Genomic DNA, 27,033 nt, shown 5'->3' on the forward strand with positions numbered 1-27,033 from the left:
TCAACTTGGCATTGGGGGGAGAAAGAAAAAATGGCCATCCTTGCTCAACTTCTTCCGTGCCACCACAGAAGTGAGTCTTTGCACACTTGGGAAACCTTAATTGGGTGATTCAGAGGGTAGGAGTGTACAGAACACTGGACCGCCAGAGTTCACTGAAGTACTCTCGTGTAAGCATGCAGTTGGAATCAAGGTTATAGTGGCAGTCATCGAACCTAATGCTCTCAGGACTAGATTTGCTGGGGGTATTGGAATGGCTAGAATTTGTCTGATATGGAAGCTTAAAGTTGAAATCCTTTCTGGAGGCAGGAAGGCTAGACAACTGGCTGTGTCTAGGTGTGCTCCTATAGTCTGTCAACTGTACAGGTTATAACTGAGATTTCTGCATGTTGATTGTGATGCCCAAGGTAGGGGCTAGGTGTAGCAGACAGTCCCTGGCTTGGAATAGTAGTTGCCTGTTTGGTGCAGTCAGGAACCAGTCATCTAGATAAGGCAACATGTTTTATCCATGTAGTCTCAAGTGAGCTGCTACTACCGGCATGCATTTGGTAAACACCCTGGGGGCTGTGGTGAGAGCAAAGGGCAGTACTCTGAACTGATAATGACTGGTCCCCAGCCGAAAGCGGAGAAACATTCTGGAATACCTGTTCATTTTGATGTGATAGTATCCATCCTGAAGGTTGATGGAGCACATCCAGTTGTCCTTTCGTAACAGAGGCAGAATAGACTGAATCGTGACCATTCAAAACTTCACACTATCTACTGATTTGTTTAGTAAACTTAGGTACAAGACTGGCCTTAGGTCCCCTGTCTTCAGCACCTTGAGTAAATTCCAGATCTGATTTGGTCTGGTGGGACCTCCTGGTTGACTCTTTTTCTAGCAGCTTTGCAATTTGTAACTGTGCTTCCTCCCTCTGATTGCGTGGAACATCTGGGAGATTTTTCTTTGATTTTGGTCTTTGGAAAAATGGAATGGAATATCCTCTGGATATGATCCTTTGCATCAAACAATCACTTGTGATGGCTAACCAGGCGTCTGGGTACAAGGATAAGCACCTCCCTACTGCCCCCAGAGAGGGACAGTCAGGCACCCTCTTAGGAACGCTGAAAGGATCTATCCGAAGAGGAGTCTCTTGATTCTGCACACCCCCTCTGCTGCGAGGGTGGCGTCTACCATTATACTTATTTCCCCCTCTGCCCCTGGGTGAAAAATCTCCCTGTGATTCCTGAAAATGACCCAGAGACTTTTTGAACCACAATTTTTTACCACCACCACGATTCCTGGAAAACAGTCTTTGTGGGGTAGAAAAATGGACTAATGGCAGACAAGGTCTTTCCATGTTCCTCACTATGGGAGAGCTGCTCTTTAACAGTGGGGCCAAACAACAATGATCCATAAAAGGAACATTAATGAAGGATGCTTTCGTGAAGTGTCAGAGCTGCACCTAGGCATGACATCTTATAGCAATGCCTGAACAGTGCACCCTTGAGGTACTCTTTGTCGCATGGGAGATTAGCCTCATGGATGGGTTAGAGATAGGCTACAGGGTGGCCAATCTGGAGGAAAAGGTTTTCTGCTCCTCAGCAGACATGGACTCTGGGGCAGAGCTAGAGAGTTCCTTAATTAAGTCCCTCTGTAGTCTGGTGAGGTGTGCCAGGTAGTTCAGTGACCGCAATGCGAAAGTCAGTGAAGCATACACCTGCATCCCAAATCTGTCCAAAGCCCTACACTCCTTGTTAAGGGGATGGAGACAGGAGCCCTGTTTGTCCAGCTCCTTTTTAGTGGCTGATGCAACAACCATGGCATCTATTGGGGAACCTTTAGTCCAGTACTGCCTATCGGATGTGGCACTAAGGATCTTGTCAGCTCTCTTTGGAATGGGCTCCACAGTGTCCAGCCCCTTCTATGCCCTGTGAGAGACAAGGTTGATAAGGTAATCCGCAGGGGGGTGACACACAAGATGCAGAAGAGCCAGACCCAAAGGCCTCCAAAAACACCAACTCCTCTGAGAAAGGGCTTTGGGTAGACCAACCACCTCTTTGGTGCAGGACTTCAAGGATGTATCCAAAAGAGACATAATCAGATAGAGATCTTGAGGACCCTTTCCCTTCATCAAAGTCAGTGTCTTCTGTCAGTGAGTCCTGAGGGGAATCTGGGTGCCTCCTCTTGCATAGTCTCTTCCAAGGAACCTCCTTGGTGGGATGTTCCAGGGAGGTGTCGGAAGAGACTGGGTGCTCTCCACAGGGGTAGCTGTTTGGAGGCTCTTAGGGTCCGGCTGTTCCTGAGGTGGAGGAAGAGCAGGCTCGGGTGCAGAAGTCAGAGAGGCCGAAAGCAAGCTCTCCTGAACCGAAATTCTAGGAGCAAAAAACTCCAAACCAGTGTCCACTTTGAATGCAGAAGGACCCAGAGAGGCCAAAAGCAATTTTGCCTGAACCGAAGCTCTAGGAGCATTCAACTCCACTGGTCTCCTGCCCCAAAGGGTGATTCGGAGCCAAGCTGTTATGTGCCAAGGCATTGAGGGAGGGTGGGTGACAGCTCCGAAAATTTTGGAGTCAAGATCATTCACTCTGATCCAACGCTGACGCTTCAGCCCCGAGATCAGTTATGCTCTAAGAAAGTCAGAGCCGATCAGATCAGAGATGTCATCAGAGCTGAGGAAGGAAGGTCCATCAGGTTTGATGTGTTGACTCTGGATACCTCCAGATTCAAGGGCTCCAAAACGGGAGGTCGGATAACAGAAGAAGAAATCAAAGGCATAAAGGTAAGCTGGCTTACAGATCTGGTGGGGGAAGAAGCAGGCAAAACTCCCATCTGTATCTGCATCCTGAGGAATCTCATCATCACCCTGTCCACCTCTGCTTCAGAAAGACTATGGGAAGATCTGACAGAGAATGACATGGAGGGAGGTCTCAAAGGCTTCTTCAGGGTTCCTTGAAGAAAGGAAAATCTCATAGTAGGAGACAGGTCCTCCAAGGAGAGGCTAGGAGTTTGGTGTCGAGGAGGTGACACTAAAGTCTGTGTCAGATCCGAAGGCTTTTGATCCAACAGTTTCAGAGTTTCATCTGTGGGCTCAGAAGTAGCCCTTTTTGGAGAAGACTGGGTACGGGGAGCATTTTCTGTGCTCTCTGGGCTCCTTATGTTTTCTAGGAGGGGTTTGGGCCCCCTGATTCGCGTATCGAACCAGCAACAGAAGCAGGATGAGGAAGAAGACCCTTAAGAATCAATTTGTTTCGGCGTTCCACAAAAGCACAAGCAATGAAACCCGAACAAATTTCACAAGAGACATCTAAATGACTGGGCCCTAAACAATAAACGCACTCCCTGTGATCATTAGATTGAGAAATCTTGTGCCCACAGGAAAGCATTTTTTGAACCTAACAGGCTTGTCATGTTTATTAGCCATAATATGGTTAAACAACCACAATAAAAACAAAGCTCTGAGAAGAGAGAGAGTTTATTTTTTTTTTAGAAGGGAAACCGGAAAAGAAAAACTACCAACAATGGTAGGGATAAAAAATACCCACAGGTACAAAAATATCTAAAAACTTAAACGAAGAACCCAAAAATAATAATAATAAAAAAACAAAAAAAAAAAAAAAAGTTTGCAGAAAAGTAAGGAAGGGTGATAGGCTACAAATAAGAGCTAGAATTTAACAATAAAGTTTTATTAAATCACCCACAACCCACAAGGAGCTATAACAGAAAAAAATCCCAGCTTGTTAGAAGTGCTGCAAATGAGATCTGGGGTAATTTGGAGGACAGAGGTGTTATGTGTAAGGGAGGAGCTCAAGCTATAAAAAGCTGCAGGGTCAGATTCGAACTCACAGGTTGAAGAATTAATGAAAATGACATCATCAGATCTCTAAATTTTACATGCATGTTCAAAATAATATAAGGTTTGCCTAAAACTAGGAATGCTCTACAGGCATAAAAACTTCCTTAGCAACACCACCAAAACCACTCTTGCCACTACCTATCTTTTCCCATCTCTCTTATCTGATGCAGTCACCCTAATCAACCTTCCGGCTACAAACATCACACATCCTCTTGCCAAAGTATCTACTCATACTTTGTCACTAATAAAATGGAATTCTGTCCCTCTGCAAATCAGATCTACCTCTAACCTCTCCAACTTCAAACTACTACTAAAAGACTACCCAAATAAAACTTGGTTCTGCTCTTGCATTATTCCAGGCTGAACTAGTCCCTCCTTTCTTCCACAATCAGCATATCTGACTATGTTCAGACAGAAGGAATTAGTAAAATCTGTTTCATAGACAACAAATATAATTTTGCCTAGACTATATTATCTACTCATCTCTGTTTCAAAGAGTAGACTCATTGCGCTTAATGTCATCCCTATGAACTTCAGGTTGTGATTACTTTATTGACAGTGCTCTTTTTCAACTTGTTATATACGTTCAAATATTTGCACTATGTAAGTATAGGTTCACACTGTATGAACTGATGCTGAATTTTTACTTAATATGTCTCTGTTCTGTATTAGTCTGCATAATAACTACATAACTGTAACCCTATTATGTTAATGTGGAGTTTTTCGTCCTGGGCCCCCAATGAAAATGGGATATTACCCCAGTCTGACTTTCAAAGTAAGCAAATGTCAAATAAAATGAATAAATAAAAAAACTGAGGTGGAAGAATGACAACATCAGATCTACTGGTTCATATCCTCATAATCAAGAAAGTGTAACAGTCCATCAAGGAAAACATACCTGTAGTGCCATTGTGAAGTGACTTGATTTAGTATCACGCACAATACTAGTGTTCATAGCAGACTGAATACCCCATCGCCACTGTATGTAACCCATGGTGTTTTTGTCCAGATGTCGAGCCACCACTGTGGTCAGGCCAGGGCGGATCCCTCTGGAGGAAAACTGCATAGCACACTGTGCAGTGGCAAAACTAAAGGAAGCAGAAATTAAGAATTTTTGTTAATTTGTTCCAGTATTTTAATCAGCACTATTAGTTCAAAGTACATTTACATGACAGTCTTTAATCAGTTCTACAAATGAAGCCCACTCACCCTGTGATGCTTAAGACTTCATTTCCAGGTTGTAAGCAATATATTTTCACTAATAACAATACCTATTTGCTGAAAAGGAAGGCCCCATTGGACACAGCCACTTGTTAGGAGCAACCCAAGAGCAAAGTCTGATTAACTCATTCACTCCAATGGTTTGGTTTGTCTTTCGGCTTTTCCCGGTAAGGGGTCGCCACAGCGGAACTCCAGTCCACTAATGATTGGCAGTAGATTTTTACGAAACGCTGAGGCACCAGCTCAATGCTCAACCTTCAACGAAGGCATGCCCATTTACGCACGCATGTCTTTCGAACGCTACCCAACCGCGGGGAGGACATGCAGACTCCACAGAGTAGGCACTCCCAAGCCCAGCCGAGAATCGAACGGGAGAACCTCTTGCTGTGAGGTAACAACGCTACCGCCGTACCACCGTAGCATTAACTCATTCATTCACTCCAATGGAGCTCAGGAAATTTGCACTGTAACTTCCAATGGGCAGAGCCCAAGCCTTTTGACAGAATCAAATTATGCCCTCACATTTCAAACAAATGTTCATATCTCTGGAACACAGGGATTATGAAAGAAGTATAAATGGCAAACTCTTCAGCACAAACTATTTTTATAGTGGCAGTTTTCTTTAGGTTCTAGGTCTTAAACCAAATTTTATAAGCCACAGTAAATACAGTAACTATTACATCTGTAATATTTTGTAAACAACTTACAATATCTCAGCAACCACTCAAGTTACAAACATACTATCAAGCAGCATTGTATTCATATTCATATGAGGCTAAGGAGTTCTGCCTGTGTTACTTGTTGTGATATTTTGAAAAATATAAAAATTATAGCTATATAAATTAATATAAAAACACAACAGTTAATATCTACTCAACCTGCACTAGATAGAGGTAAAATATTAATGCAGTTGAGTTTGCCACTGTGTAAGCTTTAAAATGAAATCTTTTAAAAACTTGTACATAGCACAGTTTTGGAATTATTGATGCAAATATGAACAAACAATATTTGACGTCTTGAGGCATCAATAGGAGTTAACTGCAGATGCATCTGGAGGCTTCACTCGGATGTAATGAGTTAAGTGACTTGCTCAAGTTTACACACAGTTGGCAAATGAAGGTTGAGGGAATCAAACTCTATCACAGGAACTACAGCTCACAGCTTTAATCCTCTGCACCAACTACATAAATAATGCATTAAACTAAACACAAATAGATTCACTGACCTTAGGAATAAGGATTTCTTGCACTGAAACTCAGGCAAGTGAGCTAATTTGAGAAACCTTTTCAACCACAACCTAGGTCATGATGCATACAGGACACAAGTAATAGCAAAAAAATGCATAACTGGCCTATGTACAAAACTTCACGTGGGACAAAGCAGACAAACACACTTAGGCAATACTAACAACAAAGTAAATGGGATGCCTTACAGTGTACTGCTGAGAGGCATAGCTAGATTGGGGGAGTAGGGGGAAGCCACCACAGGCGAAAGATGTTAGGGGATACAAACAGCTGGTTCTAATCAGTTAGTAGTGCATTACCAGCACTCATGGAATGTCAACACAGACTGCAGTGCTTTTGTGATCAGGACTGAAGTGCTATGAGGCACTTTTAGTCTTTCAGTCCTGAAGTACAGAAATTGACCTAGCTTGCTCATTAACTGAGGAACATCAGATGTCTGAGAACTGAATGGACCTTTTTTGCTCCTCAACCAGTAGAGGGTTGCAGATGAGGAAAACAGACATGGTTTGATCTTTAGGTTAGGAGTGCCAGATCTTGGAGAACTGACCTTTTTCCCCCTCAACTTACAGTTAAAGGAGCACTGAGTGAACCAGCTATGGCTTATGATGCTGTTACAAAATCCTATAGTGACAAAAACTAAAAACATCAAAAACACATTCAAGAAGTAGGTCTTAAGCCCAAGAAAAATACAAAAATCTGTCTCGATAAGCACAGAAATAAGAGTTGTGTAAAATTTTACCATAACCATAGATGTCCTTCTCTTCCATGTTGCAGTATTCTTACTGTGGGATCCTCTGCCTCAGGCGACCTAAACGTCGGCGCCTATGCAAAAGCTCAAGCCTGGTTGACACGTCGCACATAGGGCCATAAACCAGGGGCCTTAATTGTGACGTCTGCATGCACAGACCTCAGAACTAACTGCCCAGTCAGACAGTATGATGTCCTCTAGATTGGTGAAATGCAATAGACTGCCCAGTGTGACCATAGTGTAGGTAAACTCCCCATGATGCTCCAATGTAGGGGGATAGGTGGGAGGGAAGGAATACTGCAACATGGAAGAGGAGGACATCTATGGTTATGGTAAGACTTTACACAACTATTCTATGTTCTTCTATTCTCATTTTGCAACATTCTTACTGTGGGAGAGTACCACAGCTTAAGAAGGAGGAAGGGTGAGGAAGAGGTAGCGGATTCCAGGAAACCCTGCAGGATTGCCCTTGTAAATCCTACTCTGGCTCTGGAGATATGGTCCAGTTTATAATGTTTGGTAAAGGTATGTACTGAGGACCAAGTGGCTGCTTCAGGGATGGTAATTGTGTCCAGGCCTTCAAAGAAGGCCTCAGAAGAGGCTACTGCTTTAGTAGTGTGTGCCCTGACCCTCTGATGCAAGTGTTTTCCATGGTAGGAATAGCAGAAGCAGATACTTTTCCTAATCCAGCAGGAGATGGTTTGTTTGGATATTGCCTTGCCCAGACTATTCTGACTGAGGTGAGGGCTACCAGAAGGACTGTTTTCCATGTGTACATCTGCAGGGATGCAGAAAGTACAGTTGTGTACACATACTAGATGTTCGAGTGTATTCACTGTTGTAGTCATCACACTTGGGTTATCTGTCTGCAGGTAGCCCTCAGTCGGCCCGAATACCAGAGACTTAGTATTTCTGCGTCAGTAACTGTCACTCCAGGACTGACGTCAGGTCATCAGGGGGTATAAAAATAGGCAGCCAATGCCATTACATCAGTTTTTCTTGCCCCAAATGTCAGGAGCCCCCCAAAAGGGAGCTAAGTTATGGTGGAGGAAACCACCACCAGTAAAAAGTAAATACTAATACCAATAACCATACCCCTGAAAATTGGGGGGGGGGGGCTAGACAGATTAAGAAGAGAGATAGAGAAAGAGAAACCAGGGGTTGGAGGGAGGGGAAACCAGGACTGCAACAGTGAATACACTTGAACATCTACATTTATTGTAAGTGTACACAACTGTACTATGTTCTTTGTGTTTCAATGTTGCAGTCATCACAGTTGGGCGGATTCCCAAAGCTGAAGAAGGGTGGAAGCAGTCATGAAGAGTTACGGCTGGCTAGAATGTCCTGCAGGACTGCTGTTGCAAAGCCTGCCCTGGATTTGGAGAAGATAGGCAAATGGTAGTGATTGGTGAAAGTGTGCACTGAACTCCAGGTAGCAGCTTCCAGGATGTCCCTGGTAGGGACTCCCCTGAGAAATGCAGTAGAGGTAGATGCTTGTAGCAGAAATGGATGCAATGTACTATCCACTTAGATATAGTTTGCTTAGAAATGGCCTTGCCCTCTGCCCCAGTTGCAAAGCTGACTAATATCTGGTCTGATTTTCTGAAGGCCTTAGTCCTAATGCAGGTAAAATCTGAGCTGTCTGTGCATGTCCAAGTAGTGCAAGATCCTTTCTCCTTTATTTTGAGGATTAGGGAAAAAGGTTGGCAAGTGTATGGATTGACTGACAGCCACACTGGACACCCACTTTAGGCATAAAGGAAGGGTTTGTCCTGAGAGAGACCCTGTCAGCATGGAAAATAATGAAGGGTTCCACAGCCATAAGTGCTTGTAGGTCAGACACACTTCTAGCTGAAGAGATGGCTAGAAGCAATGCTGTTTTCCAAGAGAGGAATTTTAAGTCTGCTGACGCTGCAGACTCAAAGGGTGGATGTGTGAGCTTTTCCAGTACAAAGTTAAGGTCCCAGGCAGGGGTGGGTGCTCTCCTTGGTGGTCTTAAGTTGTTTTCCCCTCTCAGGAACTGTTTGATAAGAGGGTGCAAGAAGAGAGGTGGCACAGTGTTGTAATGAGCCGAAATGGCTGAGGTATGACTCTTAATGGAAGAGAAGGACAGGCCTTTGTGGAGTAGATCTGCTAAGTAATCCAAAATTAAAGGCAGAGAGGGCAGAGTTGTGTTTTCTCCTTTAGCTAGGCTCCATGAGCAGTATCTTTTCCACTTATCAGCATAGGATTTCCTTGTACTGGGTCTTCTGGATTCAAGAATGACGTGCAGCACCTGTTTGCTTAGAGCTGCTGGGATATGATTCAAGGGATAAGCCAGGCTGCAAAATCTGCCCCTCCTGCTGAGAGAGCAGGGTAGGGTTCTGATGCAGGTGCCATGGTGGCACTGATGTCAGGCTGTGCAGAAGTGGGTACCAGTGCTGGCATGGCCAGTCTGGGGCAATCAGAATTGTCCTCGGTCTGTCCTGTCGTATTTTGAGTAATACTCTCAAGAGAAGAACAGGGGTGGGAATGCATAAACTGAGAGATTTACCCACTGAAAGGATAGGGCATCCACTTTCCAGGCTCTGCTGTGATGGTTCCTGGTGCAGAATCTGCTAAGTAGTTGTAGGGGGAGACAAAAAGGTCCACACCTCTGGTGTCCCCCATTTCAGAATCAGAAGGTTGAAGGTGCTGGGCTCTAACCGCCACTCATGTGGGTCTAGGAGATTTCTGCTTAAGTCGTCTGCCAGTTAATTTTGATTGCCTGGCAGGAATTGAGCTTGCAGATGGACTTGCCTGTCCAATGCCGTGTTCCACAGAGCCATGGCTAGCCTGCAGAGTGGTTAGGAATGTGTCCCCCCCCCCCCGCTTGTTGATGTACAACATAACTGTGGTGCTGTCTGTTTTTATTAGAAGTTGCTCTGGCAAGAGTAAGGATCTGAAAGCTGTCAGGGCGTTCTGCACAGCTAGCATCTCTTTTTGGTTGATGTGCAGATGAATTTGACTTGGGCTCCAGTGGCCCTGAATGCATATGCCATCCATGTGTGCTCCCCAGGCATAGTCTGGTACGTCTGTGGTTAGGATCTGGGTGGCTTGGGGTTGAGTAAAAGGCAGTCCCTTGTTGAGGTTGCATGCTTCTGCCCACCAAAGAAACTCTGTCCTTAGACAGGGTAGGATAGGAATGCCTGTTTCCAGGTCCAGAGAATGTTGGCATCAAAGAATTTTTAAGTACCACTGAAGTTTTCTCATATGCAGTCTTGCATATGGAATTAGCAGTATGCATGAGGCCATGAACCCTAGGGCCTGCAGTTTTTTTCTTGTGGATAGCTGGGTTCTGGTGGCCATTTGTTTGAAGTAGGCTGTCAGATAGACTTGTTTTTCTGAAGTGAAGAATGCCATCTGGGATGTTGTGTCCAAGCTTGCTCTCAGAAACACAATCCTTTGACTGGGTACCAGTTTTGATTTATTTTTGTTGATGGTGTACCCCAGGGAAGTGAGGAGGTTTTTCACAAATGTCAGGTGCTGCAACAGCATTCCTGACTGTCCTCCTGAATCAGGCAGTCATCCAAGTACGGGTAAATTTGGATATTTCTCTGTCTGCAGTATGCAATGGCTGGAGCCAGGCATTTTGTGAATACTCTGAGTGCAGTGGATAAGCCAAAGGGAAGTGCAGAGAACTGATAATGCATAGATCCAGCCCTGAAACATAGATACTTCCTGCAAGACTCCCTTATAGAGATGTGCAGATAGGCTTCTTTTAAGTCTAGGGTGACTAACCAGGCATCCTTGGTTAGCACTGGTAGAAGTTGTTGCAGGGTAAGCATTTTGAAATTTGGTATCACCAGGAAGGTGTTGAGAATTGAAAGATCCAGGATTGAGCGCCAAGAGCCTTCTTTTCTGGGTACCAGGAAGAGTCTAGAATAGAATCCTTGACCTATTTGTTCCAATGGAACCGGCTGAATAGCTCTGATGGAGAGCAGGGATAAAACTTGGTTTTGAGCCTCTTCTCACTGGTTTGGAGGAAGGTCTGGGAACCCTCTTGGGGTTGGCAGTGAGTGGAAGTAAAATTTGTACCCCTGGGATACAATGGTGAGGACCCATCGGTCTTGTGTGATGGACATCCAGTTTTTTGCTTGAAGGATAAGTTTTCCTTCTGGGGGCACAAGCAATTGGGCAGAGGTGGGGAGTGGAGAGGAGAAGTCATTGTGAGTTATTTTCTGTAAGGCGGTGGCTTACACTCCCTGCTTTGGGGGTGGGGGCACTCCATTGCTTAGATCTCTGCATACCCTGAGACTGTAATCTGGGTGGTCCGTTTCCCCTGGGCCTGGTTTGAGATGGGTGGGTGGGGGCCAGTGTTTGGAAAGGAAATGCCTACTGAATCTAGGGGGTTGCACTTGTAAGAATTCTTTAACAGTCTGCATAGACTTAGCTTTTTCTTCTATCTTTTCAAGAACCTCTTCTGCTTTGGTGTCAAACAAACTGTCGTTGTTCAAAGGAGTGTCTAATAACTTTGATTTGACATGGTATGGCAAGGTCTGCTCCTTGAGCCAAGCATGTCTTGTCTTCTCAGTACAGAACTAGTGACTGCTGCCCAGCAAGATGCCTCTAGGGCATCAAAGCCACACTGCAAAGTATGCTTGCTGACTTGGCTGGCAGAGTGCATAAGCTCCTGCATTTCCTTATTTTCTGCACAGTCTGTAAAGGTTGCCACCTTTTATTTAATAAGTTCGATAACATGTTGCTGGTACTTCAGCATGTAAAACTGACAATTTAATGCCCTAACAGCAAGAATAGCAGAGGTATATACCTTCTTACCCCATCTATCCAAAGCTCTGAAATCCCTGTCCGAAGGGGTGGGATTCTTGGCTGTAGCTGCCTTGATACCTTTAGGCTCCTGGGAAATGATCTCTAGGTCAGCAGTAGGATCAGGTACTCTGTAGTACCTGTCTGGTTTCCTAGGGGCAGGAGATAAGGTATCAGGAGTAAGACTGGATTCCATAAAAACATCATCAACAACCTCCAGGACAGGGGTTATTGCTAAAGGTCTGTCCTGTGGCAAATCTAGGAATTCCCTGAGTTTCTTTTTGGACTGAGGATAGTCCTGGCATTCCCAGTGGAAATGCTCTCATAAGGTATGTAAGGTTTCACCAAAAGAAAAATCCTCTGGAGGGGAGGCAGAGGGAATGGATTCCTCTGCATTTGAATCCTCATAAGCAGACAGGGGCATGTCTTCACAATCAGATACCTCAGAGTCATCGGACTCCTGGTCTGTTGAAGCTGCAAGGGACTGGTCTCTTTTCCTCTTAGCAAGGGAAGGCTGACTTCCCGTAATCAGCGCAATAAGGTCTTCTGCCATTCTGAGCATTTGTCGTTGAGGCATGGGAGGAGGTGCACGCGCTTTGGTTGGTTTTCTAGGCGTAGCGCATACTCTTGGCCTAAGAAACTCGGTAGTTTTAGATAAAAAAGAAGTCGGTTTGAGTCGAACATCAGTAGTGCGAAGAACTGCCTCAGAAGCCGGTGCCTGCACAGCGGCTCCGGACCCATCCAAGGTGGAGACATCCGCAGGTTCCATAGTCGAAGAAGAATCTCGCGGCATACCGGACTCCGAATGGATCTCGATAGAGGCTTGCAAATCCATAGAAGCGGGCATCAGGGGCTGCAAAAGCGCCTCACTGAGTATTGTTGAACTGGCGACTAGCTTAACGGAAGCATCGTCGGCAGCTTTAGACCTATGCAGTCTCTCTGTCTTTATCCTTATGTTTTTTCGGAATATCGGTAGTCTGATGGCTTACCGAAGCCATTTTGGAATACGGAGATCGAGAGCGGAAGAATTTAGCGACAAAGAGAGCCCGACAATGAATGGTTTGGGCGTTGAACACGGCACAAAACCGACAGGGAGGTACGTCGTGGTCTGGGCCTAAGCAGGTGATGCAGTAAGAATGAAAATCTGTGCGTGGTATTTGCTTTCCACAGGCAAGACAATTTCTAACTGTTTCTGACATCGGTTAGAGCAAGAAAAAAGGATCCCCAATAGGGTATTTAGCTTTAAGACTTCAGGATTATTCAATTCGTAAACGAAAATTCAGGTAGCAGCCGACAGGCACTTGCGAACTGCTTCTGCTTCAGGCTCCTCGGCAAGAAAGACTGATGTAATGGCATCGGCTGCCTATTTTTATACCCCTGATGACCTGACGTCAGTCCAAGAGCGACAGCTACCGATGCAGAAATACTAAGTCTCTGGTATTCGGGCCGACTGAGGGCGACCTGCAGGCAGAAAACCCAAGTGTGGTGACTGCAACAGTGAAACACGAAGAACATCTGGCTGGCTCAAAAGGGGCAAGTGTAAGTTTTTCCAGGATGTAATTTAGGTCCAACGGAGGTGGGATAAGCTTCCTTGGTGGCCTAATGTGCAGGACCCCTTTTAAAAAACAGTTTACCATTCAACCTGGAGAATAGAGGAGGGTCCAAGTGTTAGCAGGCAAAGATGGCAGATAAGTGAACTTTCACTGATGAGTAAGAAAGGTCTGATTTTATGAGCTCACACACTTGTTAGGACTAGAGGAACATCTGCTTGAAAGGGTCCCTATATCTTTGGAGACACCATTTGGAGAACCGTTCCCATTTGGAAATGTAGGATCTCCTTGTGTTGGGTTTACTGGTCTCCTGCAGGATAGACAGCGCATCCTCAGTGTATCGGTGTCTGAAGGGGACTAAAATGTGTTTTCTCATTAGGGATGGTTGCGAGACGCCCTGCACTTTGAGTCAATTCATGGTGGCTCCCCAGCCCAGATCCAAAGCATCTGTGTGCATGCTTTCAGCTGGTGTGATGGGTTAAAGGGAAGGCCTGGATTCAGTTGTATCTGTTGAATCTGCAAGGCAGGAAGGGTATTTGGAAGTCTAAGGGGTGGCTGTGTTGGGACCACGCATTCTTTAGATGCCACTGTAACTTTCACATGTGCATTTTGGCTAATGGCAGCACAGGTATTGTGGCTGCCATAAGGCCCAGTAGGTGCATGAAATGGCTGGCTGACAAATGGTCGACTTGGAGGAGGTCCTGGAATTGGTTGATCAGGGAAGATATACCTTGTCCTGAGGCAGGAAAGCCTTCATCAGGTCTGTCTGTATCCTGCATCCTAGGAAGGTTTTTATCCTCTGCTGGGGAGAGGGATGATTTGTTGAGGAGTGAGAATCCCAAACCCTGAAGCAAAGACATGGAGAACAAAAGATGATTTTTGAGGGTATCTTCTCCTCCTGCCAGGATGAGAATGTCATGCAGGTAGGAGTAGATTTGGATGCCCTTGGTCCTGCAGTTGGCTATGGCTGGAGCTAGGCACCTGGTTAAGACTCTTAGTGGAGTGGATAAACCAAAGGGGAAGGCAATAAATTGAAAGTGTGAACAGGGTCCAGCAAAATGTAGGTACTTCCTATGGTTTGGCTGTATGGGAAGGTGGAGGTAAACCTCCTTCAAATCCAAAGTGGCCATGAAAGCCTTGGGTGGCAATAGTGGAAGCAGGTTTTGGAGGGATAGCATTCTGAAGGTAGGGACTTTCAGAGAGAAGTTTAAGAAGGATAAATCCAGGATTGGCCTCTAATGGCCAACGTTTTTTGGTACCAGGAATAACCTGGAGTAGAAACCTTGTCCTTCTTGACCTGGTGGAACTGGTTCTATGGTTCCCCTGTGCAAGAATATCCTGGATGATGTGAGGGATGAGGTAAAGTTGTTTTTTGGGTGGGAAGGGGATGCCTTGTCTTGTGGGTTTTTCCTGTCAGGATAGGAAATATCCTTTTTCCACTATTGCCAGCACCCAACGGTCTGAGGTGATTTCTTGTCAGAGGGGCAGACAGTGAGAGAGGCGGGATGAGAGTTGGAGGGGATCGAGGCAGTCACACATTGTTATTATTCCTGCCCTGAATGGACTGTGTGTGGGAAGAGGACAGCTTTCTTGTCCCTTTCTTATGTCTGGAAGATGCAGGTGTGGCCGTGGTGGGGGCTCTTCTGACATAGGCAGTCTTAGCAGGGTAATTTCTGTAATACTTTGGTATAGGGGAGACAAGCAAGTGCTTGATATCTTGGAGTTCCTTACTCTTCTCCTGCAAGTTCTTAAGCAGTTCGGCAGACTGTTTTCCAAACAGAAGGTTATGGTCTAGTGGGGCATCTAGAATATTGGATTTAAAGTCTTCAGGCAGTGGCTGGAGCCTAAGCCTAAGCCATGAGTATCTGCGTAGCATAGACGGGGAGATGCAGCAGATCTAGTGGAGGCCTCTGTTGCATCATAATTACATGTAATCAACTATCTAGCAACCTGAGATGGCAGGGATAGTTTAGATGATATTTCTGTCTTATTTGGAGAATCAGGCAAGGAGGACAGTACGATTGTAGCTTGGGATACCAAATCCAGGGCATACTTTATCATACGGGTTTGGTAATTAACAGCCCTAAAAGCTAGGGTAGAAAATGCATATCTTCTTGCCTAAGCTGTTCATTACCTTGCTGTCCTTGTCCGAGGGTAGTAGTGATGAGGAAGGAATGAGTCTAGACTGTTTGTCTGGGGCTATAGCTATCACTGTGGGGTTTGCCAAGGGTGCTTTCAGTAAAAATTTGTAGTCATCAGTAACCTTGTAGAAACAATCTGGTCTCTTGAGGGCAGGCGACTGAGAGTCAGGGTTTTTTGAGACTGATGCAAATGCATCTAAATATGCAGGAATCACTGGGAGGATGGCTGATGGAGAAGGCGAATCAACCTGCAGCAGCTCAAAATACCTTTTTTGAGTTTCTGTCATCTGGGTAGTATCCCATTTAAAATACTCCCTCATTTTTGTTATAGTCTCTCCAAATGTAATGTCCTGTGGAGGGGAGTCTCCCTCTATGGAAGCCTCACCAGGGGAGTAGTATTCCAAGGGGGAGGCTATTTGAGAGGAGTATGTGACTGACTCAGAGGAAGAGGATAAGGCTTCTTCTTCTCCTTCCTGAGAAAAGGAAGGAAGGACAGATGCAGTTGAGGCAGGCCTTAGGCCAAGTACAGGTGTAGTGGGAGCAGAGAAGGCTGAGGGCCTGAGAGCCATGAAGGTCTGCATCAGGACTGTGTGAAGGAGCACTAGTCTGGTTATCCCTCTGAGGAAGTAGACAAAGGTTTTGTCTTTTGTCTCTTTTTTAAAGGGGTAGCTTTAGGAGAAGTAGTGGGCCTAATTCCAGGGGTCTGCTCTATACAGGAAGGATCGGATTCCTGGATCACAGAAGGTCATCCGGTACAGCCTGGTTCCCCCTCGACTTCAGTAACAACCAACATCGGAATATCCTCAGTGCACGTGCCAACCGATACTTCGGAAGTGGCTTCCTCAAGAGTACGTGCCGAAGTAGATGACTCTAGCAGACATCCCTCAACCTCTATACTGGTGGTTCGTGGGCAGTCTGACAATGGAGGGGCAGAGGTGGTAGTCCTTGAAACTTTGGCCTTTTTTCTTGGCGGTTCCACCAGGGTGGCCAACTCTGGATCCATTTCTCAATGCTAACTTTTTTAATCTCTAACTCTCTAAATATAAGTTGAGGGTGGGAATAAAAGACTGGCAGATGGCACAGGAGGTATGATCGTGTTCCCGGTCTAAACAAAAAACGCTACGGTCGTGAGAGTCTTTATGCAGGATTTGACATCCGCATTTGCATTTACCTTTCTTAGCGGACATTGGCTAAGAACAGACTAACAAACCAAGCTCAAGCAAAAGTATTAATAAGAATTCCCCAACAGGGTACTTGGCATTAGGCGTCTTGAAGGAGAGGAGCAAAGTGATCCATCTGACATTTGACTGTGGAAAAAGAGTTCTGAGGTGTGTGTGCAGACATCACATTTAAGGCCTCCTGGTTTATGGCCCTACGTGTGATACCTCACGTACTAACTAACAGCAACCAGGCTTAAGCTTTTGCATAGGAGCCGATGTTCGGGTCGCCTGAGGTGGAAAATCCCACAGTAAGAATACTGTCACATGAGAATAGGAGGACATCCTTTTATACAAATATCAGCATTGCTATGTTAAAAAAAGGGTCTGCTTATATTTGGTTATTTCCTGTTTTTACCTCCTGTGATAGAACCTAGTCATATTGTTGATAAAAATGCTTAAACATATATCTGTTTGAATAGAACTTTGTTCGAAAATGAGTTTTAAGTACTCCTTATGGTGAACTGGTACAGCATAGCCTCGATTCTGAATGAATGTACAAAATATAAATCTAGTCAAATCTTCTTTAAGCAGATTCATGTATACCGAAAATCTGTTACATTTCTGATATCCTGTGTAGTTGAGTTCCTCCTTATATGTACTCTAAGAATTAAGGAGTTCAGCAAAAGGGTAGCTCTACCTCTTATTTGAAGCCAAGTGGCTTTCTTTAAGAGTCATACAGTAGTATTCAGTAAGGGTGGAGAGGTGTAGGTAGAGTAATAGTTTGTTTTCGGCTGCTTGGAGTAGTGCAGTACTGTGGGATGCAATCTAATGGGAAAAAATGCTTTAATGTGACTACACAGCATCCAAATACAACTGTTTACTAAAATTAAACAAATCACTGCAACAGCAAGGGGCATAGGTGTCCCCTGAGGTGATACAAGTGCGCATTTTCTGGATGATCTCTATGGGTGCTAAAACTGAATACCATTTGCAATGAAGTGGAGGGGATTTGTTTCATATAAAAAATTCAGATGTTACTGCATGTTTCAGTAAACAAAAGCATAAGCATCAACAGAATAAGTTTCAAAAGTAGAATCATTGACTAATGTTGCACTTACTTTAGGCATCATTATTGCTAAAATAATGAAATAAATGTAGCTTCCTACACAGTTTAAAAAACTGAATCTTTTAACTATGTGAATGAGAGAACAGTTGGCATAAGGTAATGAAATGTGGATGAAAATTTAAGTTGTACATCGATAAGTGGAAATTCTGAAATCTTTATAACATTGTTGCAACTACTATACTCACAAAAAAGATACAGTAACAGTTTCTACTGTAAACAGAAGAGAGTAAATTGTCCACATAAACACTCCCCAGAATTCATTAAGGTGCCTAGCATTAGCTGCACAGTTTATGCTAAAAAGGCCTTTCTCCAATGACGTGTCCAGATGTCAGGTCCCCCCCAAATGGAGAGCAAAAATATATAAACAAATAAATATAAAAACAAACAGTAAATATATAAATGCACCTTAAAAACATAAAATTTACCTTCAACTAAAAGCAAATACACCACAAAGGCTTTTGAGTATAGTGAAGGAAAGAAAATGTATAAAATGGGGGATGGCGGGTGGGTAACCCAGACTGCAACAGTGAATAAACTCTTAACATCTACATTTAAGGTAAGTGTGCACAACTGTACTATGTTCTTTGTGTTTTACTGTTGCATTCATTACAATTGGGTAGAATCCAAAGGCTATGGATGGGAGGATGGAACTAAACAGCATTAGGAGCAGCTATAAGGCCCTGCAAGACTGCAGTGGCAAAGCCTGCCCTGGATTTAGAGAAAAGAGGTAAAGGGTATTTTTTTGCGAATGTATGAACAGAGCTCCAAGTAGCAGCTTCTAAAATGTCTTTGCTTGGGACCCCTTTGAGAAAAGCTAATGAAGTAGATGCAGCCCTGGTGGAATGGGACATGATCCCCTTGGGCACTGGTTTACCATGGTGCAAATAGCAGAAACTAATGCAGTGGCTTATCCATTTAGAAATAGTCTGCTTTGATATAGCCTTCCACTTTGATCCTGCAGCAAATGCTACCAGTAGTTGCTCAGACTTTCTTAGAGATTTTGTCCTGTTTAAGTAGAATCTTAGTTGTCTGTGTACATCCAATGCATGCAGAATCTGCTCCCCTTTGTTCTGCGGATTTGGGAAAAAGGTTGGCAGGTGAATGGTTTGGTTAAGAGCCACACTGGATACTACCTTAGGCATAAAGGAAGGATTGGACCTGAGGGCCACCCTGTCCGGGTAAAATATAATGAAAGGCTCCACTGCCATGAGAGCCTGTAGTTCTGAAACCCTTGTAGCTGAAGTGACTGTCAAAAGAAAAGCTGTCTTCCAAGAAAGAAATTTTATATCCACAGTAGCTGCTGGTTCAAAAGGAGGTAGGGTTGAGGTCCCATGCAGGAGCTGGCGCTCTCCTGGGGGGGGCCTTAAATTTCTGGCCCCTCTGAGATACTGTTTTAGCAGTGGATGAGAAAAGAGAGGAGGCTCTGTGTTGTAATGAGCAGAGATGGCAGAGGCATGGATTTTTATTGAAGAAAAAGATAGGCACTTGTCAAGCATCTCAGTTAAGTATTGTAAAATCTGAGGAATACTGGGCTTTGCTGTGTCTTTTCCCTGTGCTTGGTTCCAAGCACAGAATCTCTTCCATTTATCAGCATAAGATTTTATAGTACTAGGCCTTCTGGCTTCCAAAATTACATCCATCACAGGTTTACTGAGAGATGTGGTTTGAATAATTGATTAGCCATGCTGCAAGATTCAGAGTTTGGAGCTGAGTGTGCAGAATTTGATAGTTCTGCTGAGACAGTAGGTGAGGTGTCGGAGGCAAGTACCACGGAGGAAAGTGTGACATATTCCTTAGAAGTGGATACCAGTGTTGGCGAGGCCAGTCTGGAGCAATTAAAATAATTTTTGGTTTTTCCTGTCTGACCTTTAGTAAGACCTTGAGAAAGTAGAGGCAGAGGGGAAAAGGCATAGACTGACAGGTTTTTCCAGCTGAAAGATAGAGCATCCACTTTCCATGCTTTTTTGTGATGAGTTCTCGTGCAGAATTTGTCCAACTGATAGTTTTGGGGAGAGGCAAATATATCTATGTCTGGGCTTCCCCATTCCTGTGTTAACATGTTGAAGATTTGTGGATCCAGTTTCCATTTGTGCAGGTCCATAAGATTTCTGCTTAGGTTGTCTGCCAGAGTATTTTGCTTTCCTGGCAGGAACTGAGCTTGAAGATGTATTTGGTAAGCCAAGGCTGTGTTCCACAAGGCCATGGCTAGTCTGCAAAGGGGGTAGGAATGGGTACTCCCCCCCCCCCCGCTTGTTTATGTACCACATAACTATGGTATTGTCTGTCTTTATCAGTAGTTGTCCTGGATGAAGTAAGTCCTTGAAGGCTGTCAGAGCATTCTGAACAGCTAGCATTTCTTTCAGGTTGATATGCAGATGCATTTGGTTTGGGCTCCATTTGCCCTGAATGCATCTCCCTGTCAGGTGGGCCCCCCAAGCATAGTCTGATGTGTCTGTAGTTAGGGTTTGGGTGGCAGGGGGTAGAGTGAATGACAGTCCCTTGTTTTGGTGACATGTCTCTGCCCAAAGAAACTCCTGTTGCAGGCAGGGAATGAGAGGGATCATTGTTTCCAGGCTGTGACAATGTTGACTCCATAAACTTTTTAGGTGCCATTGAAGTTTCCTCATATGCAGTCTTGCATATGGAATTAGTAAAATGCAGGATGCCATGAACCCCAGAGCCTGCAGAATTTGTCTTGCAGATAACTGGGTTTTTGTGGCAATTTGTTTGAAGTATGTTGTCAATTACAGTTGTTTGTCTGGCGTAAGGTAAGCCATCTGGGCAGTTGTATTCAAGCTTGCACCCAGGAATGTAATTATTTGAGAGGGTACCAGTTGTGATTTCTTTTTGTTTATGGTGTACCCTAGGCATGCTAGAAGCCTTTTTACAAACGCCATATGTTGAAGAAGTGTGTCCTTGTCCTCTGCTTGAATGAGACAATAGTCCAGATATGGACAAATTTGAATGTTTCTTTGTCTGCAGAATGCAATTACTGGTGCCAGGCACTTTGAAAAGACCCTGGGCGCAGCAGATAAGCCAAAGGGCAGTGCAGAGAATTGGTAATGCAAAAAGCCTGCTTTGAAGCGGAGGTATCTTCTGCAAGATTCCCTTATTGGGATATGCAGGTATGCCTCTTTTGTCTTTTCTGGGTACCAGGAAAAGTCTTGAATAAAATCCTTGTCCTTTTTCCTTTTCTGGTACCGGTTGAATAGCCCCCATATCCATGAGGGACATAACTTGTTTCTGGGCCTCTGCCCACTGGTTCTGTGGCAGATCCGGCCATCCGTTTGGAATTAGCAAAGTATGAAAATGAAATCTGTACCCCAGGGATACTATGTTTAATACCCACTTGTCCTGGGTAATTAACTGCCAATTTTAAGCATGACGTGTTAGTTTTCTCCCCAAGGGGGCTGCCAAAAGATAAGTGCTTGGAGATGGTAAGGAAAGCCATTGAGACTGCTTACTGTAGGGTTGTGCTTAGTTACCTCCAAATTTGGAGGTGGAGGCACCCCATTGCTTTGACCTGTAAGATCCCGGTGATTGATATCTGGAGCCTTTTGAGCACCTGGGCTTGCCTTGAGTGGCTCTGCTGTACACAGGAAAGGACCAATTTTTATTAGGCCAGTGCCTACTGAACCTGGGTGGCTGCACTTGCAAAAAATCTTTTACAGTTTGCATATATTTAGCTTTGTCTTCCATTTTCTTTAAAACCTCTTCTGCCTTATTACCAGAGTATCATGCTGCAAAGGGGAATCCAACAATTTAGCTTTAACATGATCAGGCAGATTTTGCTCCTTGAGCCAGGCATGCCTTCTTATCACAGATCCAGTAATGGCAGCCCTACAAGAGGCCTCCAAGGAATTAAAACCACATTGCAAAGTATGCTTTCCAACCTGTTCTGCTGCATGCAATAAATCCTGTAACTCTATTTTCCACACAATCAGAAATCAACATCATTTTCTGTTTCAGTAAGCCCATAACATGCTGTTGATGTTTAAGCATATGAAACTGGCAGTTTAAAGCCCTGATTGCCAAGGTTGCAGACGTATAAACCTTCTTACCCCATCTATCCAGCGCCCTGGAATGTCCATCAGAAAGGGTAGGATTTTTGGCTGTAGAAGCCTTAACACCCTTGGGACCCTGAGAAATAGTCTCAGGATCAGCAGCAGGATTTTTGAAAAGAAATTTGTGGGAGTCAGGAACCCTGTAATATCTGTCTGGCTTACTAGGAGCAAGGAATCAGGAGCCATGCTTGATTCCGACAACACATCATCCACAATGTCTAATACAGGAGGTATTGCCAAAGGACTATGCTGAGGAAGAAGGAGGAAATCCCTAAGCCTCTTTTTTGATTCAGAGAAGTCCTGACTCTCCCAGTGAAAATGTTCCCTTAACAGTATGCAAAGTCTCTCCAAAAGAGTAATCCTCAGGAGGAGATGCAGATGGGATGGATTCCCCTGCATCAGAATCCTCATAAGGTGGAATAGAAAATTCCTGATCAGAAGAGGAATCAGAAGAAATGGAAACCTGATCTGAAGATTCATAATCAGTGCCTTGCCTAGGCTCTTAGCAGGGGGGGTTGGGAACCCCTGATCAAGGTAATTAAATCCTCAGCCATTTTGATCATTTGTTTTTTAGGCATAGGGGCCTGAGCCCGCGGCTCATGCGTCATTTATTTAGACATAAAAGTTGTTTTTGACCTTGTTTTTGTTGATGGCATCGGTTTAATATAAAAATGTTGAGGCCTGAAGACACCCTCAGAAGCCAGTGCCTGCACAGCGGCTCCGGACCCATCCAAGGGAGAGGCATCCGTGGGTTCAATACTTTGTGAATCACGTGGCATACTGGACTCTGAATGGGTCTCAGTAGAGGCCTGCAACTCAAAAGTAGCGGGTATCAGGGGCTGCGAAAGTGCCTCACTGAGTACCGGTGAACCGGTGACTGGCTTAGGAGAAGCTTTGTCGTCAGTTTTGGACCTCAACGGTGTGTCTGTCTTTTTTCCTTGCATTTTTTGTGAACTCTGGTAGTCAAATTGCTAACCGACAACATTTCAGGGTAGTTAAATCTTGAACCAAAATATTTAGAAGCAAAAATATACAGACGCTTAATAGTGTGTTGGTTAAATTTAGCACAAAACCGACAGCAAGGCACGTTGTGATCAGGGCCTAGGCAAGGAATACAGTACAAATGAAAATCCTTATGAGGTATTTGCTTCTCACAAGTAATGCAATTATTAACTTTTACTGACATCGATAAAGAACAAGAAAAAGTTTCCCCAACGGGGTACTTTGCTTTAGTTTGAAGACTTTGGTTCTGAAATTCAAAAACAAAAGTTTCAGGAGTCTGCCGACCGGCACTTGCGAACTGCTTTTGCTTCGGGCACCGCGCGGCAAGAAAGACTGATTAAAATGGAGTCGGCTGCATGTTTTATACCCGACAACCTGACATAATGAAAGAGGAGACAGCAACCGACGCAGGACCCAAGACTTTGTTATTCAGGCTGACTGAGGGCAACCTGCCAGCAGATTACCCAGATGTAATGACTGCAACAGTGAAACAAGAGGAACATCAACAAACAGGTTTATTTAATTATTTCAAACTAAATTTCAACATACCTGACTTTTTTGTTGGGTTAAGGGAGTAGCACAGCAATTCCCACAGTAACGTGATATGGCTCAGAATATAACATTTCTACCACATGTGATTATGAAACATGGTACGAAGACTGCATCAAAAATCTACTAATGGTGTCTTAATACTGCCACCTCCTGGCACAATGCAAGTCCACAGCTATTACATATTTCCAACAAATAAGTACAAGTGACAGTTTTATTTTGCAAGCAGCATCTACTAATCTTTAAACCTGTACAATAGTTGGCTTATATTATAAACATATAGATTATATGTATTACTTTATGTATGACTAACTTGTCAAGAAGAGTTAGAAAAACTGTTACTGATTGATCCCAATTTCAGCTCCTATTAATATACAGACACACTTAAGAGAGTTTACAAAAAAAAGATTATAATTAAGCATTAAAGTTGATAGGATGTGGACTTCTGCTGAAAAGGGTTTTTTGACTAAACTTAGTCAGACAAACCCGGTAAACAAAAACAAAATAAAATAAATATATAAATAAATTAAAAACTAACAAAAGTTGGCAAAGAAAGGAAATACTTTGGATCCGGTATATTTTATGTGAACGGAAGATGTCTGGGGGTGTACTCAGAAAAACGGCACACAGCATTATGCAAAGCAGCACTGTCAGTGTGGATGAACAGGGAGGGGCCAATCTAGAAACATATGCAGTGTGACTGTGATACTGGAAAAAGTGTCCAGTATGTTCTGTATTTAAATGATTGCACAAAGGCATGCAAATGAGAGCCATAAAGGTATGCAAATGACAAAATCAAACATGTTGGCACAATTCAGAAACCTACAAATTTTCTGATGCAGAGAAGCATTACTGACATTTGATGCAAGGAACAATGTCAACATTTGCATAGCCACATGCATTAATAATCACCGTCTAAGCCAGCGTCCATGATGTTGCCTTTCACTGCCCACCACACTGCAGAAAGGCCTATTAATGACCAACATCCCATCACCTCTATGGCCAGGAAATGTCAAGTGCTGCCATGTGGACAGAGACACCACACATGCGTTAGTAGATATGTCCCACCCTTGCATGGAATCAAGGGGAATGCATGGAATGCCTAGCCCAATGCACATGAAATCCTTGCTATGGGGTCTTTCCGGTGTTCAATAGGGGACACACAAGGAGTTTTACAGTTGCTGGCCTCTTTAATCCAACACCAATTCCTTGACATGAAACTGCAAAAATGTGAAAGGGCGTATTTGTTTCCATGGACAGAAAAGGGGAGAACCACCACAACACTGGTATTCTACAACACAGCCCATTTTCCTGAGGTCCTGAGAGCCACTTACTGCACCCACATCGCTATCAAGTCTCCACCTGTTCCACATTGCATCCAAAATATCAGCTGAATGGCTTTCTACTCCATCAGTTGCCTGGTGGTACACAGTGCAAACAGCATTAAATACACTGTGACTGTACACCAACCAGGCAACTCCCATAATACTCATATCTCACACATATGCACCCCATGCCAGCACTTCATGCCACATGACATTACCATCTCAAGTTACTTTCATGCATTGTGACGAGTTTGATACTTCTGTACTGCCCACAGTTGTGGATGTCCCCCCCGTTCTTGTACACCGGCAGGAGTATGATTATTCTCCAGTCATCTGGGATACGTCTTTCTGTCCACATTGCTATGAGTACCCTCAGGAGACATTTCTCCCCAACCTCACCCAGCATCTGTATCATATCTCATGTGACCTGATCTGAGCCTGATGCTCTTCTCAACTTCATTTTCCTTATTGCTATTGTTACTTCTTCTAGGGTGGGCTCCTCCTCCTCTCTCTTCATAGGTTGCACCTGGGGCAGTACAGCTTCTGTGGGGTTTTCTTCATTTAGAAGCTGCTGGAAGTACTTCTTCCATCTACCTTTGATGTCCTGCGGACTGGTGAGCAGGTTGCTGCTGCCATCCCTTATGAAGTGTGTCCATCTTCCTCATCTTTCTGTCTTTGCCTTGCAACCTGACACAGTTTCTTTGTGCCACCTACTAAGTCACTTTCCAGAAACTGGTAGAGTGCCTCCAATGCCTGTTCTTTGCTATTGTAACTCCTTTCTTAACTTCTTTGTTAGTCAACCAGTATTCCTTCCTAGCCTGGTCTGTCTTTTCTGTCTCTCATTTCTTTCTAAACTCCTCCTTTCTTTTGATGATTCCCTGGACTTCTGCATTCCACCACCAGCTTTCCTTATGTACTATATTTCCATACCTCACACATGCTGTTTTGAGGGGCTACCATTCTTCTTCAACTCCACCTATTTCCTCCTCTTCTTGGGGTGCTAGAGAGCTGAGCAATTCCTTGAACCAGTCAATGTCCAGGTCTTCAGCCTAGTCTCTGCTGACCTTAGAGCCTTTTCTGACCACTTGCTTGCAGCTGATTGTGGCAACCAATGGTTTATGCTGTGGGCCAACTGTTTCACTGGGAATGACCTTGCAATAACTGATTCTACCCCACTGCCCCTTCTATAGTAGGAGGAAGTCTACCCGAGCTGCACATTGGCAACTCTTGTATATGATCTTGAGACTCTCTCTCTTTCTGAACCAGGGCACTTCTATGGGCTAGGCTTGTAAAGGCTCCAGGGCCATTAGCCTAGTACACACCTATAAACCTACGTGTTGACTATCAAGCCACTGCCAAACAGAAGTCTAGAATGGCCTCTCCATTATTCCTGCTGCCCCATCCATGTGGATCCAGACAGTCCTAATATCCTATTCTGTCTACGAGATGCACATTGCATTTAAATGGAAAAAACATGTTAAGAGGTTTGTTTTCTTTACTGTTAATGTAGGTTTGTCTATGTTACCTTAAAACAGGAATCTAGTAGCCCAGCCTGGTTCCCTTGTCCACAAAAGACACCTCTGTACTGTTTTTTGAAATACCATTTTCACCCTTAAGCATAGCGGCAACACACTAGCCTGGCTCCACTTCTTATCAGTGTCCTTTACTCTTTTTACCCTCACCAGACTTATCTGAAGCCCTAAGCAGCCATTGCTCTCTGATTGGTTTCTTTCCTGTTGTGTGGCTAAGCGATACAGGTTCTGCCCCACTACGCTCCCCTAACCACCCCCATATCATTTCCTTTATACCTATCCTACCTGCCCAACCCCTCACCCAACCCCTCCCCTTCCTGCATCTCTGTCCTAGCCCAAACAAGGACCCCCTCTCACTTACACATCTCTAAACTTAGTCTCCCCCTCCCATACACAGCCCACCCACTAGCTGTCACTATTAGCTCTCCTGTCACTCATATATAACCTTATGACTCTACCTCTCTTACTTACCAAAACTACACCTAGCATGCCTTTTTGTAACCCACTACTCCTTCTCTTAGCTCCATTACTAATGCTCTACTCCCTTTCCTCCTACAACTGCCCCCTTATACCTACATACCCTAGTCTCACAATCACTCACAAAAAGCTAATAGTACACCCACTGCAATCCTTCCACATCTGCCCTTCAGTCTTTTTTCTGGATGCTCCCTTCCCAAAAATCGAAATCCCCCCCTACCCAAACCATTAAACCTTTACGTAAAATAAAGTACCTACCCTGCAAGTATTACTACT

At 44.2% G+C, this 27,033-nt stretch overlaps 1 protein-coding gene across 3 annotated transcripts in view; it reads right to left on the reverse strand.

Moving 5' to 3' along the window:
- DNAJC11 (DnaJ heat shock protein family (Hsp40) member C11) overlaps nucleotides 1–27,033 on the reverse strand; it is a 1,614,167-nt gene that overhangs the window by 1,045,644 nt on the left and 541,490 nt on the right. For all 3 annotated transcript variants that reach the window (XM_044056434.1, XM_044056436.1, XM_044056435.1), the window contains one exon: nucleotides 4,732–4,921. In XM_044056434.1, coding sequence (XP_043912369.1) covers nucleotides 4,732–4,921 — 190 coding nt within the window. The remainder of the gene's footprint in view (nucleotides 1–4,731; nucleotides 4,922–27,033) is intronic.

This window comes from Protopterus annectens, chromosome 14.part0 (assembly GCF_019279795.1).
Source record: "Protopterus annectens isolate FY-2018-M chromosome 14.part0, PAN1.0, whole genome shotgun sequence".
In the NCBI taxonomy this organism is placed as follows: Eukaryota; Metazoa; Chordata; order Ceratodontiformes; family Protopteridae; genus Protopterus; species Protopterus annectens.